The 20,394-nt window shown below is 51.0% G+C and overlaps 2 pseudogenes and 2 gene segments (V, D, J or C); 2 read left to right on the top strand and 2 right to left on the bottom strand.

Annotated features, from left to right (window-relative positions):
* Positions 1 to 525: 525 nt before the first annotated feature.
* LOC125684499 (T cell receptor alpha variable 4-like) lies at positions 526 to 14,199 on the bottom strand. The segment is given in 2 exon segments: positions 526 to 1,610; positions 14,134 to 14,199. Coding segments are annotated over 2 exon segments (528 nt in total).
* On the top strand, positions 5,690 to 7,173 carry LOC125684510 (feather keratin Cos1-2-like; annotated as a pseudogene).
* LOC125684514 (T cell receptor alpha variable 1-2-like) lies at positions 8,527 to 12,297 on the bottom strand. The segment is given in 4 exon segments: positions 8,527 to 9,478; positions 9,831 to 9,903; positions 10,971 to 11,313; positions 12,111 to 12,297. Coding segments are annotated over 3 exon segments (396 nt in total).
* A 4,170-nt stretch (positions 14,200 to 18,369) lies between the features above and the next one.
* LOC125684507 (feather keratin Cos1-1/Cos1-3/Cos2-1-like) lies at positions 18,370 to 20,379 on the top strand (annotated as a pseudogene).
* The last annotated feature ends 15 nt before the right edge of the window (positions 20,380 to 20,394 follow it).

Genomic DNA, 20,394 nt, shown 5'->3' with positions numbered 1-20,394 from the left:
GGGTGTTCAAGGAGATCATTCTCTATTCCCAGAACAATGGGAGGCTGTGACACACTGCAGAGGCTACTCTCTTGGACGCTGCCCCTTGCAGTTGAACAAGATATCCCTGGCTATGGCAGACCTGTGCCTGAATGTGGTTGTATTTACATCTTCACACTCACAAAGGCATATGCAAACAATGCATGCACAGAAATAGAAGCTCGTGTACACTTCAGGTACATGTGAGCACCTGTCATCCACACTCACATCAAGCACAGGCACAGCCGAAGAGGCGGGCGCTGAGGTCACAGGGAGCTGACTGAGGAGACACTGGGGACCTTTGTGGCAGGGCAAGGCTGTAGTGCTGTGAGCAGATAAAGGCTCCTGATGAGCTGCCAGCACACTTTGCAGATGTGCAGGGCAACCCAGTGAGAGGCATCCTAGGAGGTCGCAATTCCTCCATAGCAATTCCTCCATAGGGCAGCAGGATGAGGAACAGAAATGAAACCCAACAGTCCAGCCCACCTCACTGGTGTCATGGTTTTATGGTTTTTTTTATTGACATTCCACATTGTGACTTCATGCACTGCACTCGGACGTAAATAATTAATGCTGCAGTCCTGTGGATCGCTGGCAGCGCCTCAATACCTGAGTACCTGAGATGAGAAGAACAACAGCTCCCAGAACACTTCACCATTGCGTTTCTGTTTTCCATTCAGAAGGAAAGATAAAACTGCTTGGGAGTGCTGGGATGTCTTTCCGATCATCTCCGTGGTGTGTGCACACTAGCCATCTCCCCTTCAGCATTAGAGCAAGAGCTTTTTTTTTGTACACTGTCCTTCTTTCATTTATTTGATGTATTCACTTCCATTCCAATGATAATGTACCACATTGTGTTACCTTGCATTCCACTAGGATATTTCCTAAATTTGTTTCCTCACTTGACACATTGCAGAAGTTCTGCTTTCAGGCCCCTCTCCTTCCTGGATCTCATATGTGGTGTGTTGGGGAAGGAGGAGAGGATAGAAGATGGAACAGAATTGTGAGAATGTCCGTCTGGTGTCAAACAGCCCATGCTGTCAGTCCTGCTGTTCCCCACAAATACATGGCGTGCAGCCCTGCCACAGACCCAGCTGAGATTGATTCAATTTGGGATCAATGAATCACGGCTGCTATGGGTGCAGTGCTCGTTTTTCTCGAGACCTCAGGGCGGCGCACCCCGGTCAGGATGGAGTTTGGCGGCCATGCAGGCAGCGCCCCCTGCGGGCCCGGACGGCACTGTGCCCCCGCCCCGCCCCAAGCGGTTCGTGCCCGGCCGCAGCCCCGGCTTCGCTTCCGTGGGTCCACGGCGCAGTAATACAGCGCCGCGTCCCCGAGCCGGGGCCGGGCGAGACGCAGGACGCTGGAGCGGCGGTCTGCCGACACCGACAGCTGCCCCTCCGGGTCCGGCACCTCCTTGGAGTCTTTAGCTGTGCTAACGAGGAATGCGGGTCCTCGGCCCGGGAGCTGACGGTACCAGTAGACGGAATAGCCGATCTGTATGCTGGGGTGTGAGCAGGTGATGTTGACTGCTGCCCCCTCGGTGGTCTCTACCGCCGGCTCCTGCTGCACCTGGGCTCTGCTCACAGCCACTGCCGAGAAGAAAAGAAGCAGCAAACTGAGAAAATCCATTTTTTTCCACGGAAATTTCATGCAGGAGGAGAGATGTGCACGATGTTAGAAAGAATCCAGAGGCGTTCGCTGCCCCGTCCCCCGCAGTCTGGCCCCGCCGGCGGCAGCCCCGCGCACCCAGGAGCACCGCGGCCAGCCCCGCCAGCCCCGCGGCCCAGCGCTGCCGCATCCCTCCGCTCCGCCGCCCGCACCGCCTCCTCCCCGTCGCCGCCGCCAGCTCCGCCCCGGGGCTGCGCCCTGCGCCGGCGGCACTCGGGCTTGCTGCGGGCTGCGAGTGCTGGGCGCTTGTGCATGGGTAGCGGGGTTTGGGCTCTGCGTGTCCTGCAGCGTAGCCCAGGTATGGCCGGATAAGCGGAGAGCTGAGGGACTGCTGTGAAGCTCTTTCGGTATGGAAGAAAGCAGCTGCCCGCCTACAGTATCCCCAGCGAGAGGGGCCGTCGAGAACAGAGACGAGACAGGAATATTCGATGAACGTAACGCGGCTTAGCCCTTGTCCCCCTGCTGTACCCGGCGCTGCCACATCTCCTGAAACCCTGCAGCGGGAACGGGTCGTGTGCTGCTGCCCGGGAACGCGGCACCCCGAGAGCTCCCCGAGCCCCGGGTCCCGCAGCTGCTGCTGCCCGTGGTGCTGCTGTCGCCGCTCGAGGAGCCCGAGAAAGGCCGGCAGCAGCACCGGGATGAGTGACTGCGGTTAGAGGGAACCAGTGTTTGAATTCACAGGAGAAACGAACAGGCAGCCTGGACACATGATTACAGAGACCCCGAAAGACTCAGTCGGAACCAAATGTGTGCCTGGATCTCAGAGGTGCTCTGTCCCTTTGACAAAGATCCAGACAATCCATCCCACCCTCATCGTTCTGCACACGGCCTCTGACCAATGGTTCCACTCCATTTCAACAGGCTAAAGCTCACATTTCTCCCTCTTGGCTGTATGCTTGGATGGTTATGGGGATAAACTTCCCCCCTACCCCCCCAAGCCACACTTTGTTGGGTGCCAAGACTGACCCCTGTTCCCTGCTCAGAACCACCTCGCACCCTTTTGGATGTCTCATAATGGCACCTACAGACATCTGCTCCAAATCGCAGCGTTGAGGAAGGAGTGAATGGAGTTCAGTTGGTCAGTAGGTCCTTGAGTTCCCTTTCTGAGTCATCTCTGCCTGGCAGCAAACTCGTGTGGACGAGTTTTAAGGGATGATTCACTGATATCCAGAAAAGCCTTTGGAGTCCCTCTGCAGCATTGCAGGAGGCAGTCCTTGCCAAGGAAATCAAACAGCCAAGACAACAGCTAATTGAAGAATCTACTACCAAATGAAGGTGTCTCCTTTAAACCTCACACAACTTTTCTCCTTCTTATAGACATAAGGTTTCTGCTCAGTCACTTGTGATGAACCCCTTCAATGGATCTTATTTGTCTGCCCCAGTGTCCAGAGGGCTGTGCCTCTTCTGAAGCTGCATGTCTGTAACTAAAACAAGAGCGTTTTTCTTGTTCCAGTATATCACCATCTTCCAGCCTCAACCATCCTGACTGCCTCACTCAATGGCCTGTTTGTCGTTGACTCCACCTGCTGTGCCTTCCTTGCTTTGTACTGTTGAGGCTCTAGTCTTAGACTGGGGACACCCTTGAAGTGTATCTGAGCACCTGAGAAGCACAGACATCCTGCAGGGATCTGGGTGTGCTGGCTGACATCAGGCTCAAGAAGAGCTAACATTGTGCCTGGCAGCAAAGAGGTCCAACTGACTTTCAGAATGCACCACACACTCCATTGGCTACTGGTCAAACAAGGATGATTCTCCCAGTACAGTTAGCCTTGGTGTGTCTTCACCTGGAATCTGTTTGGCTGTTCTCAGCTCCACAAAGTAAGAAGGGCGTCCAAGGTGCTTTAAAGTGTCCAGAGGAAGGCAGCAGAGCTGATCTGGAATCTGGATCTGGTCTGGAATGCATTGCCTGTGAGGAGAGCCTGAGGACACGTGGGTTGTCCAGTTTGGAGAACACAGAACTTAGGGACAACCTCGTGCTGGTCTCTTCTCTCTAGTATCTGATGACAGGATGTGGAGGAATGGCACAAAACAGCACCAGGAGATGTTCAGACCAGATAGTAGTGATTCTGTAAATCTGTTAATCATGAAACACTCTAAGACTCAAATTGGAGTGTTAGAAAGCAGAAATTCTTTATTTTTGGTGCTGGATGCATGGGGGATGCACGGCTTCACCAAAGGAAGGTCATGCCTAATTAATCTTGTGGCCTTCTATGATGGAGTGACGGCATTGGTGGACGAAGGGAAGGCGACTGATGTCATTTACCTGGACCTGAGCAAGGCCTTTGACATGGTCCCCCACCACATCCTCATCTCCAAATTGGAGGGAAGTGGATTTGATGGGTGGACGACCCGATGGATAAGCAATTGGTTGAAAGGCCGCAGACAGAGGGTGGTGGTCAATGGCTCTATGTCCAGGTGGAGGCCGGTAACAAGTGGTGTCCCCCAAGGGTCTGTCTTGGGACCAGTGCTCTTTAACATCTTTATTAATGACATCGATGAGGGAATTGAGTGCACCCTCAGCAAGTTTGCTGACGACACCAAGCTGAGTGGTGCGGTTGATACGGTGGAAGGAAGGGATGCCATTCAGAGGGACCTCAACAGGCTGGAGGGCTGGGCTCGGGTGAACCTAATGAGGTTCAACACGGCAAAGTGCAAGGTTTTGCATTTGGGCCGGAAGAACCCCAGGCACCTGTACAGGCTGGGAGGAGTGGTCCTTGAGAGCAGCTCGGCAGAGAAGGACCTGGGGGTCCTGATGGACGAGAGACTGAACATGAGCCAGCAGTGCGCTCTGGCAGCTCGAAAGGCAAATGGGATCCTGGGCTCCATCAGGAGAGGGGTGGTCAGCAGGGACAGGGAGGTGATTGTCCCTCTCTACTCGGCTCTTGTGAGGCCCCATCTGGAGTACTGTGTCCAGGTGTGGAGCCCTCAGTACAAGAAAGACATAGAGATTTTGGAAAGGGTCCAGAGGAGGGCGACTAAGATGATCAGGGGGCTGGAGCACCTCCCCTATGAGGACAGGCTGAGGGAGTTGGGCTTGTTCAGCCTGGAGAAGAGAAGGCTGCGGGGTGACCTCATTGCAGCCTATCAATACCTGAAGAGAACCTACACCCAGGAGGGGAGTAAACTCTTCAAAAGGGCTGACAACAGCAGGACTAGGGGAAATGGTTTTAAGTTGAAGGAGGGAAGATTTAGGTTGGATGTTAGGGGGAAGTTCTTTACTAGGAGAGTGGTTAGGCCCTGGAACGGGCTGCCCAGGGAGGTTGTGGATGCCCCGTCCTTGGACGTGTTTAAGGCCAGGTTGGACGGGGTCCTGGGCAACCTGATCTGAATGTGTATGTTTGGTGGCCCTGCTAGGCAGGGGGGTTGGAACTACATGATCCTTGGGGTCCCTTCCAACCCGGGTGATTCTGTGATTCTGTGATTCTGTGGGATGAGCTCCACCTATCATGCATATTCTGAACAAAAGATCCTCAGCTTACTTTCATTACTTATGTTACATGTGTAAATGTTTTCCTGTACAGTATAGAGGTATTCCGCATTTCCCCATAAAATCATTAAAATAGGATTCAGCCTTCTCCCACAAGTGCTGGTGGTCCCACAGCCTCTGCATGAAGTCATTACACTTCCTCCCTGTGTTCACTGCATGAACCCCATATCCAACAATGCTCAGTTAGCTCTTGGCCTCACTCACACAATACTTGCTTACAAAAAATGAGCTGATTCAAAGCAGAACTTCCCTCACCTACTCAATACAAGATGTTCAGCATATCACTGTTATCTGGTTGGTACAAGGGCACAGATTCTTCCTGTTGTCTAAGCAGAGTCCAGTGTATCCATCAAGGAGCATTGGCAAGCTGAACAATATTGCCACAACTGGCATCACCAGGAAAAAAATAGTTTAATGTGAAGGTGGTCAATGGATGCAGGCAAAGAATTTCTAGAGATGTGGATGATGCCCCATGATTAACAGAATCTATTGGTATCCTGAAGTGCCCCTGATGTGACCAGGACAAGTGTTGTTATATGGGACACACAAGTCACACAAACACTCACGCTCATGCGTACACACACATGGAGTCATGCAAACCTCTGTACCCACAGGCAACTGCATAAATCCACTTGCCCACAGGCTCCAGTTATTTCACACTAATCATGCTGATATCATTTGGATTTGCTGGATTCTTCCAGCACGTGAACTGAGTGTTCTGCCCACACTGATGTGTGCTGCCTGGAAATGCTTGGGTTTTTCTTCCTGCCACTCAACAGATGCCTTTCATGGGCAAAGGGAGTGACATAAATCAGGATGTGACAAGTAGCAGCACAGGAAGCCAACACACAGCCCATAACATTAGCTGAGATGTTTTGCATTCAAAGAGATTCTTGTCATAAAATAATCACTGCTTCTAGGGATGCCTCTGGAAATGGGGCAGCTTGAGTCTACTATAAAAGCCAGCCCAGCTCCTTGCTCTCCCATATACTTCTCTTGCCTTCTTCATCTGCGGAACCAGGTGAGTGTGAAGCCCATTTTTGTTCTCTTCATTCTTCAAACTCTCCACTGCTATTAGCTGGTTCCATGCCTGACTCTGCTTGTCATGGGAGAGGGAAGTGGGGAGAATGTTTGTCATGGGAGAAGGGTTGGCCTTTAAGGACATAACTTCTGAGCTAGGATCTAGGCAGTATTTGGATACATCCCAGTGGCTTTCTTTGGGCTCTCTCACAGTGAGACCAAGAATCCCTGAACTGTTTTCATTTCCCAGCACTGCATGTACATTGGTTTCCTCATAGTGTGATGCTAGGCTGCTCCTCACGCATTCCCATGTTCTGCATCCTCCCTGCTCTCCCCAAACAGGTGCACCTCCATCCCTGAGACATGTCCTGCTGTGACCAGTGCCAGCCATGCCGGCCCTGCGGCCCGACCCCTCTGGCCAGCAGCTGCAATGAGCCCTGTGTCAGGCAGTGCCAGCCCTCCACCATCGTCATCCAGCCCTCTCCCGTGGTGGTGACCCTGCCCGGACCCATCCTCAGCTCCTTCCCGCAGAACACCGCCGTGGGCTCCTCCACCTCCGCTGCTGTTGGCAGCATCCTCAGCTGTGAGGGCGTGCCCATCACCTCGGGGGGCTTTGACCTCTCCTGCATTTCCAACCGCAGCTGTGGCAGAAGGTGCCCGCCCTGCTAAAGATGCTGGATGATGTTCTAGACAAGGACCTCCAGGAATGCTGAACATGGCACTGGACAGAAGAACAAATGTTGTGGTGCTGTTTTTACCCTGCAAGATGAACATGTAGTGGCCAGTATGGCATCTCTGTTAACATGGAGAATGTCTACTGATAATCTCTTTCATTCATTCTTCCTATCTAATATCATTCTTGTCTTTTCCATTCAGAGATCTCTGTTAGTACCCCCAAAAATGCTCCCTGAGTGACCTGCTCATCTTCCTAAAACTCCAGGCTGGGAGTCAGGGCTCTGTGGCAATGCTCCCATAGGAAAGGGGGACAGATTCCTGTCAGTTTTTGCTGCTCACCGCACACAGCGCTCTGCTTGGATGACATCATTTCTCTCCTCAAACTCATTAAACTCTTCTGCATCCCTCAGTGTTTCCTTCTGCATTGGTGGTTTTTTTTCCCCCCCCCCATAAATTCTAGAGATTGCCAAAGGTGAAGGGGATATTTTTGGTGACAACAAGCTAGGGAGACTGCATCACTCCCCAGTTTATTGGAGGTCAGTGCACAGTGCAGACCATTACTTTTTCAAGCACCCTCTCTTGAAGGAGGGGAAGATACTCCTAGATGTTCCTCCACCACCAATGACCAGCAGTCCTTGCCTTGCAGTGTTTCTCCTTTCAAAGGTCACCTCGACCCGTGAGCATGTGAGTGGAAATCCTGATACATTAAATCCACAGGAGAGGGTGAATTGGGGGGGTCCAGCGATGCCAGAAGTCCCACACAGTTTGGGGAAATCTATTCCTTTGTCTTTGGGAGGAGCAATGTTGAGGACGGAGACTCAGAGAAAGTGGTTTCTAAAGGCCATCAAGAAAAGGCAAAGTTTACTTTTCTTGAGGTTGGCCCTCTGTCTCTATTCCACTTTCCCATCCCTTCCGCTCACCCATCACAGAGGGTACAAATTCCCTGTGTGGTCCTAGCAGCCTTCTGCAGAGCTCCTGGCCCTGCCCTTGATTTTGCCAAGTTGCCTATGGTTGAGGGCTTCCACAGGCCAGCAGTGCTACCAGCTACAGAAGGACACACATTGGAGCCCCCAGTCCCTCTGAACTCAACGCTCCCACGGGTGCAGCAAGGCCCATGACAGTGACTCATGCCTAAACACTCGCGGCTTCTCAGTGGTGTCATGTCTTCCACAGGCATGGAACTGCTCTGCTCAGGTTCAGGAACTGAAAGGCCTTCAACGTGCCGCAACCCTACCCTTCTCCACTGAAGATTCTGTGTGAGCTGATATTCCCAGCTACACGGGGACATGGCCATGAGAGTGTGACATGTTTCTGCACTCTATTGGATTTTTGTACTTCCCATAGTCACACACGGCGTGCACCAACACAAAGACAGGACTCACTCTTTCCCCAGACACCAAGATCCTTTCATATTCCCTGCACACCAGGGATGAAGTAGCCCTTGTACTCCATGCAGTGTCACTGCTCCCCACACACACACCTGCAACTTCACAAAGCAGCACACCCTGGGGATCTGTTTTGTGAGAGATTTCCTTTCACACACATTCCGTGTGATGCCAGCAGCACAGCAATGGCACTGAAAATCATTTCTACATGATATCAGGATGGCAGCATCTCTCCTCAGGCCAGCTGTTGTATCAGGCAGTGCTGGCTCAGGTGGGATCACAACACAAAGAGCATCAGAACCAAGGCAACCAAAGCCCAATGTAACCATAAAGAGTAACTCTGGCCTGGTCCCTGGCCAGGGGTCTCTACACAATAGCACAGCCGCCCCCTTGCTCTGCTGCAGGTGTACACCTCTATGGCCCAACCTACTGCTCTCCTCCTGCCCTGCCAGGCTCCTTGAAGGTCCAGGGCATTCAAGGGATGGAACTTTCAGGAAGGCTTTGGCTGGATCTGGCCTTGGCCTCTGACAGACAGGGAACTGTGCTGGGACAGGACAGATAGGCAAAAAATGCCTTCTGGTGAGTGAAAGTAGAGGGAATAGAGATTATTCTATTGGAGGTGATGCAGATGCAGGAAACTATCATGAAAAGCACAGCGTAAGGACGATGATGACAACAGGAACCATAAAGCCCAGAATAAAGCCTGACGGGATCCCCGCAGGCCAGTCCCAGAAGAGGCCCCTCATCCCAGTAGAAACTGACAGTGATATTCCTGGTACCCAGCCTGTAGCCAGGCAACAAGGACCATGTTGAGACCCACAGGTACTGATCGCTCCCTGCTGTGACAAAGGTGAGGCCAGGGTCAGGAGAGACATGGAGCAGATAATGAGAAACAGGAGCATGTGACAGCTGGGATGCTCTGTTCAGCCCAGGAGAATGCACTGAATCAGAAAAGTCCTGTTCTCCTTTGCCATGGCCCTGTGCGTTCAGAAGGAGGTGATGTCAGAGTGAGATTTTCCAGCTCAATAAGAGCAGCAGCAGACTTCACACAGGATGTCATTTCCTGGCTTATGTGGTGCTCTCATGGCCTCTGCTGATCACTGCTGGAATCAATCTCTCTCCATCTCCTCTCTCTCTCACTTCTTCCACAGACACAGGTATACAAAGATTTGTTCATCCTTCTCAGGCATCCATTCACCCATTCTTTACCACAAGAGCGATCCTGGAAGAAAAATACAAATGATAGTCTCAAGTATAGAATTTTTCTTGTTCCTAACTTTTTCTCTTCTGACTCATACCTGGCCTAAAAATCCTGGGGCTTCTCAATCTTAACACTCAGAAGAAGCTTCTGTGAGGGAATGGGTGTAACAAAATCCAGAAATTGAAAAGGCAGTGTAAGTGGTAACAGCCACACAGCCTGTATCATTAGCTGGGATGTTTTCCATTCATTACATGGACTACAGAGCATGGTCTCTTTTGTCTATAGCACTCCCAGGTCTAGAGCAGTGCAGGGCCAACATATTAACAACAAAAGTGTCCTCTCCCCTCTGGATCAAGTCAAGAAACCCTCTTACCTCTCTGAGACATGCCCTGCTACGAACAGTGGGTGCCATGCCCATCCGATGGTACGACCTCACCAGCCATCACCTGAAAGCAGCCGTGTGTCAGGCACAGTAAAAACCATACTGTCATCATTAAATCCCTCCCCATGATTGCAGCCCTGCTTGGCCTCAACGTCAGTGCATACCTACAGAACACCTCTGTGGGAACCTCTACCTCTGCAGCAATTGACAGCATCCTCAGCTGCGATGCAGTCTCCATCACTTCTGGGTGCTTTGATCTCTTCCGAATTTCCAGACACTACGATGGCAGAAGGTGCCCACCATGCTCAATGCTAAGTTCCCCATTTTCTACCCTTTTCTCTCTTTTCCGTGTATTCCCTTCTTTTGGGTGTATAATTTCCCCATAGCCAACCTGAGTTCTATGGGACCAACACAAAGATTGCATTTTTAAATCTTGACCAGGGGGAATGTGCACAGATTTTTGGTAGCTCTGGTGCTGCCCACACAACATGGCTGTGTGGAAGAAAACTCATTTCCCTCTTCAGTGTCACTAATGTTACCTGCATCCCAGTCCCAGCCTCCATGCGATCTTTTTAATAGTGATCTCAAGTTGCTAGGATTGAAGGGCAGCCCTGGACTGCACATGATAATGTGAGGATTTCATGATATGGAAAGCATTCGTATGGAAGAATTACTACTAGAAAATCATGCATCTTCTTCTTTGCTCCTCCCAACCCTGAGATTTCTACAGGGAAGGAAATTCTTAAAGAAGTGCAATAGCACCATTTAGCTCTCCAGAAAGGAGGCCACTCTGGGAAGGTGTGCAGGGAATTTGGGCAAGTGTCAAGAACAAAGAAGCAATCTGCTTGGGACTGCAAAGCTCAGATGAGTTGCAGACCACCTGCTTAAAGCCCTCAGTGCACAGCAGAGCACACTAATCACAATGCAGCATCTGGTCTCTGCACAGCCCATGCAAAAATTGATGGAGAGGAGTACCAGATGAGGGTCTCTAACTTCATTCCTCTCAAGCCACAGCCATCGGTCCCTTCCGGAAGAGGACCCTGGGCTGCAGATCTCTGTGTGCACAGGGAAGCTGCGCTGCCAGGAGAGCTGAGGGCCCCTTCCCCAAAGCTCCGCCTCCAGCACACACACCTCCTCCCTCCCTGGGGTTGTTGCACGGCCAAGGAAGCTCCCTGCACCAGGGTGTCCTGCACAGCACAGAGGTACAAGGCGCTGTCAGACAGCTCGACTTCTGCCAGCCGCAGCAGGCTGTATTTCCCGGTGGTGTTCAGCCACGTGGTGAAACGGCCGTTCTGCTTGGAGCCTGCTGCTGCCTGATATGTGACCAGCTGGGGAGCTTGGCCTTTCTTCTGCTGGTACCATAACAAGCCATTAAAGTTAGCTGCCTGGTATGTGCAGGTGGTCTGGAAGGTGTTTCTCTCCTGCACTGTGACCTGTCCTTCTTGCTGGCTGACAATGGTCTGCCCCACGGCACCTGGAAGAAGAAAGCAAAGGTGAGCAGCTCTGCAGGGAAGGTTCCAGGCTGCCAACATGGAGAGGATACAAAACAGCAGGAGGGAAGGCTCCCTGTCCTTTGTCCAGCAGAAAGGTGTTGAGGTCTGGGCATATGAAGGTGGTTTTGGAAGAGCTCTGAGCTTCTGGTCCCGAGCAGATCCTGTGCTGTGCCCCTGCTGAGAGGAACAAGGGGCATTCTGTTGTGGCTGTGGAGGGTGAGCGACCCATGGAACTTTTGGGAAAAGATGCATTGTGTTTCTCCAGTCCTGTCAACATAAAGGGCTCCTAAGTCTCTCAGTATAAACAAAGCTAAACTGAAGGGTGACAAGTGTGATCTCTGTCTGTGCTGATAACCAGGAGAACACAGAAGACCACAGCCCATATGCATCAGTCAGTATCCCCCTATGAGATGTCACTCATGTCACTGCTGTGACTTTGACAGGATCTGCTTCTTTCTCTTGGAAAGGCTGAAATGTGGGACTGCAGGGATGGCTACGATCTCTGGAGATGGCAGCTGCTGGGCCAGAAGAGAAAGGCAGAGAGAGAGAGAAGGGAAAAGAAAAGCAGGAGAGGATTCTGAATTCTCTCTTCTCCATCTTCCCTTGTCATTTCCAACAGCAGCAGTATCTTGAGAGAAGTGGTGCAAAGCCACAACAGCCAGTCAGTATTTGCCCAAGGTTTATTGTTACTCAGGAGCTGTTTGCCACAAAGCCCAGTGAGGCTGGTGAGCGCTTTGTGGGGAGAAGATGGATGCCTTGACTAAAAGCCAGCACTTACCCAGCAGTTGTCCCAGGAAGGCAGTGAGGACGAGAGAGCTGCGGTGCATGCTGAGACCGAGCCTCCTGTTTGTGAGTGAGCAAGAGGCAGAAAACCACCTCCCAGCCCCAAGACGACAGAGCTGCCGGAAATGACTCTGCTGGCTGCACAGGCAGGGCACTCACTGCCATAGCAACACCCACAGGTAACAACACCAGTTCTCTTATAAGCCCGAAGCTCAGAGCCAAGCCCTGTTCCTCCTCTCTGGCTAATCAGGACTGCAGTTCCCCAGTGGAAGCACACACCTTCACCCACTGGCTCACAAGCACTCCCACAATCACAGCCCATCAGTGTGAGCACGGGCCCTCAGCTCATCCAATACCCCTGCCTGGAGCCTGGCATCCCTTACCCTGCATGTGGTCTCCTCCTTTGCTCAGGATTGGCCAGCCTGCTGTTTGCTGGCCAACAGATGCGTGCAGTCACCCACTCCTCTCACACACATCCCCACACTCGTGCTGATCACTCAGACATTGCCATGGCATCTCAGCCTGCCGAATCTCCTCTCCCAGGCTTTGTGTTTCCTTACCCACCTCTCTCTAAGACTTGAATACTCTTCTCCCGGTCACTGGTTTAATCCTGATGTGCTGTGGATGTTGTTTTGGTTGCTGGCACCCAGATCTCTCCTGCACAGAAGTTTCAGCATCTACTGGCCTCGACCTTGAGGTGCTCCTACACGAGAAAGAGAGCACAGTTTATTTCAGTGCTGTACAGACAAGTCAGGGCTTATTAAGGAGACAGGTTGGGCAGTGGTGCTCAGGCATAGGGCTCATCCCAGCAAGTGTACTGACAGGAAATTTGTGTCCTCCCTCCTCTGCACTGCATCACCTTGTTCCTTTCTGCAGCCTTTTTGTGACACCTTTGACCTTTATATAAACATTCATTAAAATGTCTGCATAGCCCCACGAGTCCCTCAAGAGCATTCTTTTTCTTTCTTTTCATCTTATTACTTGTGACTCACAAAGCTCAGGCTCAATGACTTCAAGTCTAAGAACCGTACTTCCCTATATGTCCATCAGTTAGGGGCTGAAGAGTTCTATCTCCCTCGTCTCCCTTTTGAATGACCTTAAGAATGACCCTTACAGACTGGGGTCATTCTGTACTTTGTCTATCAGTTTCTTTTACTTGTAATTTCCTTTAAGCTCATAAGGGACTTGATCCATAGCCTTCAAGAACCAATAGCCCTCACAGCCAAACACGTTACAGTGGCCTCTGCTGAAACTGCACCTCACTGCCAGCAGCCCTGAATCCCCTCACAGAATCACGTCGCCTGAGACTAGAGCTACTGTGGGGATTGCTTGAAAGTGTCTGTGACCTCGACATGCCGTGTTCATGAGGGTGTGCAGCTGGAACGCCTTTCTCCGGAGGATGCCGAGCGGTGCGAGGGACGCGTTCCATGTCAGCACTGCCAGCACGGCGGCGCCGGGAGGGAGGAGCGGCAGCGCCCCCTGCGGGCCCGGACGGCACTGCGCCCCCGCCCCGCCCCAAGCGGTTCGTGCCCGGCCGCAGCCCCGGCTTCGCTTCCCGTGCGCCCACGACGCAGTAATACAGCGCCGCGTCCCCGAGCCGGGGCCGGGCGAGCCGCAGGACGCTGGAACGGCGGTCTGCCGACACCCACAGCTGCCCCTCCGGGTCCGACACCTCCTTGGAGCCTTTAGCTGTGCTGACGATGAATACGAGTCCTCGGCCCCGGAGCTGACGGTACCAGTGGATGTATTCATATGACTTTATGTTGGCGTGTGAGCAGGTGATGTTGATGCCGGTGCCCTCGGTAGTCTCTGCCGCTGGCTCCTGCTGCACCTGGGCTCTGCTCACAGCCGCTGCCGAGAAGAGAAGCAGCAGCAAACTCAGAAAATCCATTTTCTCTCCCAGAAATTTCATGCAGGAGGAGAGAGGTCAGAAAGATACCAATCGTACAGAGGCGTTCGAGGCCCCTCAACCCCCTGCAGCCCCGCAGTCCGGCCCCTCCGGCGGCATCCCCGCGCACCCAGCAGCACCGCGGCCAGCCCCGCCAGCCCCGCGGCCCGGCACTGCCGCATCCCGCCGCTCCGCCGCCCGCGCCGCGCTGCCCCCGCCAGCCCCGGCTCTGCTCCGCCCGCGCCGCCTCCTCGCCGCCACCGCCGCCGCCGCCAGCTCCGCCCCGGGCTGCTCCAAACCGCCTCGCTGTCTTTCGGGTGTCTCTTAATGCCATGTACAACATCTGCTTCAAGGGACATATCTGAAGAAGGAGCAAATGGAGTGCAGTTGGTCAGTAATTCCCTGAGTTCCCTTTCTCGGTCCTTCTACATGTTTCAGATGCTTTTTTTTTTTTTTTTTTTTTTTTTTTTTTTTTCTTGTAGCTACGTCTTCAACTCGTGGACACAAGTATGTTCAACTGGAACAAGATTTCCATAAGGATTTCTCCCTTATAGAGAATTATGTTCCACTCTCCAAAACTCTGAGAAGAGATTCAGGGAACTGGGAGGCCTGGGGACGAGTCTTATTCATGGGAACTAGGAAAAGAAGCATTCAATATTCCAGTGTTTTCCATTTTGCTTCTCACCATTTCCACTGCCTCACAGACCAATGAGTATACATTCTCCTCAACCAGAGGAGTTTGCATCCCTGTCAGACACAATAGAGGCAAGTGCTCACAAGAGGAAACAACGTTCAGATGCATGGTATATGATGCAGTCATCTGAGAAACCCATTCAGGAGAAATTCCAGAGAAATTTCAGTTTAGGACAGTGGCCTAACAGCGTTCCTAGTGATGTGTGGTACACAGAGAGACTGTGAAGAGAGGGAATTGTAGTGGGAGCCTAGCAAAAAACTTTGAAGCGATTGACCTTGACTAGACAAGCCTTGCATTTAGGAATTGAGGAGCCTTTCTATTATCTCTGAGGAACTGCAGTAATGGAATCAGCCTGAGTGCACCATGCCCAGCTGTGCTCTGTGTGCCAGAGGGTAAATGTCAGAAACAGAGTTCCATCATAGATGGAGAAGATGGAGCTCTCTATGGAAATGTTCTGCACAGTGTGATTTGGGTAAATCCACTGGTTGTGTCTGATGCAGAACAAAGATGGGGTTCCCAGCACCAGAATGAAGCTGTGATGCATTTTCTGACACTAGACCTCTTCCCACTGTATCTTAATAAATCCAACAGTTAATTTCACACTTTGTTGTTCTGCCTTTCTTTGGGGACCTGGAAAGGATCCTGAACAACTTCTGCTCCCGTATTCTCCCCCCAGGGCAAAACAGGAGGAGGCAAAAGAGGCTAGCAGAATTTTCCAGAGAGCAGCATGAAGTGGAATAAAGTCACATCCAAGAACTGGGCTACTTTTTGCCAGAAGGGCCCCAAGGAGCCCCTACAGAGTGACTCAACATGACATGACATTGTCTTTGCTGGACTCTTCCAGTGCAGGAGCTGAATCTTTTGTGCAAATGGATTTGTGTTGTCCAGAAATACTTGAGTCTCTCTTCCAGCCATTGTAAGATGCCTTCAGCAAGGACTGAACGTGGCATAAAGCTGGAAATGAAAGTGAACAGCACAGGTAAACAATGTGCTGCCTATGCCTGCGATATTTTGCATTCAATTGGACCTTCTCAGAAAATATTCTTGTTGTTCTTTCCCCTCAGAGATCTCTACTAGCACCCCTCAAAACCAGCCTCAAGTGACCTGCTTGCCTCTCTACAATTCTTGGCCTAGACATGAAGGTCCTGTGCCAACACTGCTGTAGGAATGATTCTTGTCTGTTCCTGCTGCTCCCCACACTCAGTGTCTACTCTGGGAATGATTTTATTTCCTTCTTCAGACTCATTAAACATTTGCTGTATCCTTTAGTGTCCTTCCCTGCTTCTGTGGAAGAAGGGTGGCTTCTACTAAATCCAACAGCAGTGACAAAAGCTAACTGGACATAACAGTGGTTGTCTTAGGATAAGAGAAACACGAAGATGTAATGTATGCAAAGGAACAGTTGAATCTGGCAACTGCCAAAGCATTTGGTCTAGGCATGTTTTTGAGGGAAAGATTTTCAAAGCATGGCAAGTGTGTGTTTCTCCCTGTGGGGAGATGTAAACTGATACTGAAATTCCCCTGCATTCCCCAGGCTTTGTGCACCTGCAGTCAGATCTCCTGCACTTCAGCCAAGCCTCAACAGTGCAGAAGGGCTGCTGCTGGGAGGTGTCAGGTGAGGATGTGTTTGAGGGATGATGGCAGGGCTGGATTTGGATGGTGTTGTAGGTAGGGTTATCCCAGTCATGGCACTCTTCAGCACAGTGTCTTCCTTGGTCCAGTTGTTCCCAAGAGGACAGAATCCACAAGTTCCCTGTGTGTTGCATTTCCTGCTGTTTTCCACCTAGAGACTTGCAGTCATACCTTCTTTCTGGCCACTCCTGGCCACGCACACTTCAGGTACAGGTATGCACTCATCACTCATGCTCATGCACACACATGGCTGGAGAGGCAGGGGCTGAGGCCTTGTGGAGCTGACTGAGGAGACAGTAGGGACCTGGCAGATCAAGGCTGCAGTGCTCTGAGCAGGACAAGGCTCCAGATGAGCTGCCAGCACGGTTTGCAGATGTGCAGATATGGCCCAGTGGGAGGAGCCCAAGGAGGTCATGCAATTTTCCACAAGGTAATGGCATGAGGAAGAGAATTGAAACCCTGCAGTCCAGCCCACCTGCCTGAAACAATTGGAGCGAGTTGGGATGGAGAAAAAGAGGAAGACATGGCAGACCTGCATGCAGGGAAGCCCCAGACCAGCATCACTTGCCTGAGATGGATCCATCTCAGCACTTTGAGTCCTCTGCCATCACTCACTCATTCCTGGCCCAGAAGTCCTGGGGCCTCTCAATCCCAGCACTCAGAAGAAGCCTGCATGACGGAAAGGTTTTGGCACAAGCCAGAAAATGAACAAGAGCATGAAGGGAAGCAGCCACACAGCTCATGTCAGTGACTACACACTATTCTTCACAAGCACCACAGAAAATTGTCACTTCCATGAAGGCTATGCTTGCACCTGGGCAGGGCAGTGCAGGGTCTCCATTAAAGGCAGCTCGATTCCTTCACCCTCTAATCAACATCTCTCACCTCTTTCTTCCTGGTATCCACATGAGTCTGAAGCCCTTCTCCCACGTCCTTTGCTGATCATGCATTTGTGGGGATTGGCTGAGATGGATTTTCCGCTGACAGAGACAGAAGCCTTGTTGCATCTGGCCAGGCTTTTCACATCACACCTGCATAAAGTGAAGACAATCTTTTACCCCTTTCTTCATTTTTATACGGCCATAAGCATCTTCCTTTGGATTAAAGGCTGAGATTCCTGGGATTGTTAACTTGGAGGAGTCAAAGAGGGGATCATATCAGTGCTTATAAATACCGAAAGGGAAGGTGTCAAGAGGATGGGACCAAGAACTTTTTATAGTGCCCAGTGTGGGAACGGGCACCAACACTCTCACAGGAATCTCCATCCGAACATGGGAAAGGACTTCTTTACTTTGAGCATGAAAAAGCAGAGCACTGGAACCAGCTGCCCAAAGAGCTTTTGGAATCTCCTTCTCAGCAGATACTGAAAACCCACCTGACCCCTTTGATCAAAAGCTGCAATGACACTGTGGCAAAACTCCACTGTCATACGTGTGCCCCCTCCTGTTGTGGTTCTAGATCTGGTTCTATCTGCCTCCTTCCACAGCTCCTTCCTACAGAACACTGCTGTGAGATCCTGCATCTCTGCTGCCGTTGGCAGCATCCTCAGCAGTGATGGAGTCCCCATCAGTTCTGGGTACAGTGAACTGTCTTGTACTTCCACATGCTACAGCAGCAGATGGTTTCCCGCTGTTCTAAAGACACTCATGAGAGCCCAGGCAAGGTTCCCTCTGAATCGAGAAGATATGAGGACTGAGTTCCTGGCCATTGATGTCAGAAAGGCTGAGTGTCCAGTGCTTTCATCTAAAAACAGGGCAGCTAGGGCTCACTGGAAACAAAACTAAAGTCTAATTTCCCCATCTTCTACTCTCTCTTCTCTCTTTCCTTTCTTCTGTGCATGTAGACTTGAACACCCCAAAAGCCTTCCTGGACTTCTGCTGGCTGCTCTCCCTTTGTAGGGCAGTCAAGTAAGTTTTCTGTGGAATCTCCTCAACAGATGATGGGCACAAATTTCTGTCAGCTCCTGGTTCCTGTTTACACTGACAGAGTTCTCTCGAAGTGAGATCATTTCTCTCTTCAGAGTCCTTACAATTTGTTTGTATCCCAAACTTTGCCTCCACATGATCCTTTTTGTGGTAGACTCATGTAGCCAAGAAAGAAAGGCAATCTTTATTGTCAGAGGATAAGCTGAGGACATGAAGGGAGACTTTCATCCTCTGGAGAAATGGAGAGATGTGGATTTAATAAATGGTGAACTCCATGGAGAAGCAGTGGGTTGGATGGTTGTAGTCAAGAGGAAATGTCTACCCTGGCTTCTCTGACAACATGTCCTGTGTCTAACATTTCTCTTTACTTACTTTTAACATCAATTCTTTTAATAATCCCTTTTCCTCAAAGATTTCTTTTAGTAAGACCTACAAAGACTCTGGTCTGACCTACTTTTGATTTTTTGCACCCCTCTTTGCTGCAGCAACAAAGAAATGGTCCTGTGATACCCAGGTAGATTTATCTTCTGATCATAAAAATGGAAATGGGACAGTCAAGTCTTCTGGGGGCTGCAGTTCATTCTTCTCTTCTGAGACAGGTAAAGGAACTATCAACAATCCATGGAACTACACAATTAACTCTTTAACTCCCAGTGCACTACATGATTTTATGATATGGAACACAGATAACAGAAATTGTAAAACCATGACTGCCCCACTGCACTGAATCAGGCTGACTTCACTTGCCTCCTCCAGACCTGATCAATTCTAGAGCTGAGGCATTGGCCTCACCACTGCAATTCTGCCCTATGAATCTTTGAGCCTTTAATCACAGCACTTCAAAGAATTCTTTATTAGAGAATGGTCACATCATAATCCAGGAAATGAAAACGCAGCACTGTAAGAAATCAAAAAACCAGCCCACATAATGAGAAGGGACATCTTGCATTGAAAATTAGCTACTCACAGAATTATGGCCTATGAAAACGGTGCCTCTGGACCTGCAGTGATGAAGGACCAGTATAAAAGGCAGCCCAGTTCCCATCTCTTCCATCCACTTCTCTTGCCTTCTTCTTGTTGGGAACCAGGTAAGTGTGAGGCCCTTTTTTCTCCTCTTAAATGAATAGAAATGTTATCAGATAGTGGAGCTCTACACTGTGAGAGAACATGGAGGAGATTATGTCTGCTCAGGGAGTGCTTGGAACACCAGCTGATATGGCTTCAGATTCATGCACTCTAAGAGACTCTTGCACGGCCATTCAGTTCTTTGTGGGTCCCTGCATAATGAAGAGATGTGACCTCCTTTCTCAGCCTACTCCTCTAACCTTAGCAGTTCCCTTGTCTTCTTTGTGAGAGGCGACCCAGGCTGCCCCTCACATATCCTCATGCTCTACTTCCTTCTATCCCTCTCTCCCAGGTGCACCTCCAGTCCCAAGTCATGTCCTGCTACACCCAGTGTGTGCCATGCCGGCCCTGCGGCCCGACCCCTCTGGCCAGCAGCTGCAATGAGCCCTGTGTCAGGCAGTGCCAGAACTCCACCATCGTCATCCAGCCCTCTCCCGTGGTGGTGACCCTGCCCGGACCCATCCTCAGCTCCTTCCCACAGAACACCGTTGTGGGCTCCTCCACCTCCGCTGCTGTTGGCCGCATCCTCAGCTCTGAGGGCGTGCCCATCACCTCGGGGGGCTTTGACTTGTCTGGCTTGGGCAGCCGCTCCTGTGGCAGAAGGTGCCCGCCCTGCTGAAGCCGCTGGTCCCGGATAAATTGTTCCAGAAAACAGGAACGTGGTTCTGGATCAACAAGACATCTTCAAGCCCCTGCATTCAGATTACCTGACCATCCTCAGCTACTCTATGAAATGCTGGCAGAAAGGGGCAATCCTGGGCTTTCTGACAGCCTGCCTCATGTCTCAGCTGTCATTCCTCATTCCTACTTATCTCTGTCTCCACATCTTCTCTGATTTTTTTTTTTTTTTTTTCCCTGTGCCCCTCTGATATGTGAGGTTCCCCAGAACGATCTCATCCAGTGCTGGAAAATAAGGCGTATGTCTTGCATGAACTCAGTCTTTGAACTTAAACATGGGATCAGGCAAATCCTGCACTGTGAAGCCTCTTCTGAGGGTGATTTCATTTTCCTCTGT

This window comes from Lagopus muta, chromosome 25 (genome assembly GCF_023343835.1).
Source record: "Lagopus muta isolate bLagMut1 chromosome 25, bLagMut1 primary, whole genome shotgun sequence".
Lineage (NCBI taxonomy): Eukaryota > Metazoa > Chordata > Aves > Galliformes > Phasianidae > Lagopus > Lagopus muta.
This window is presented reverse-complemented; position numbering and strand designations above follow the sequence as displayed.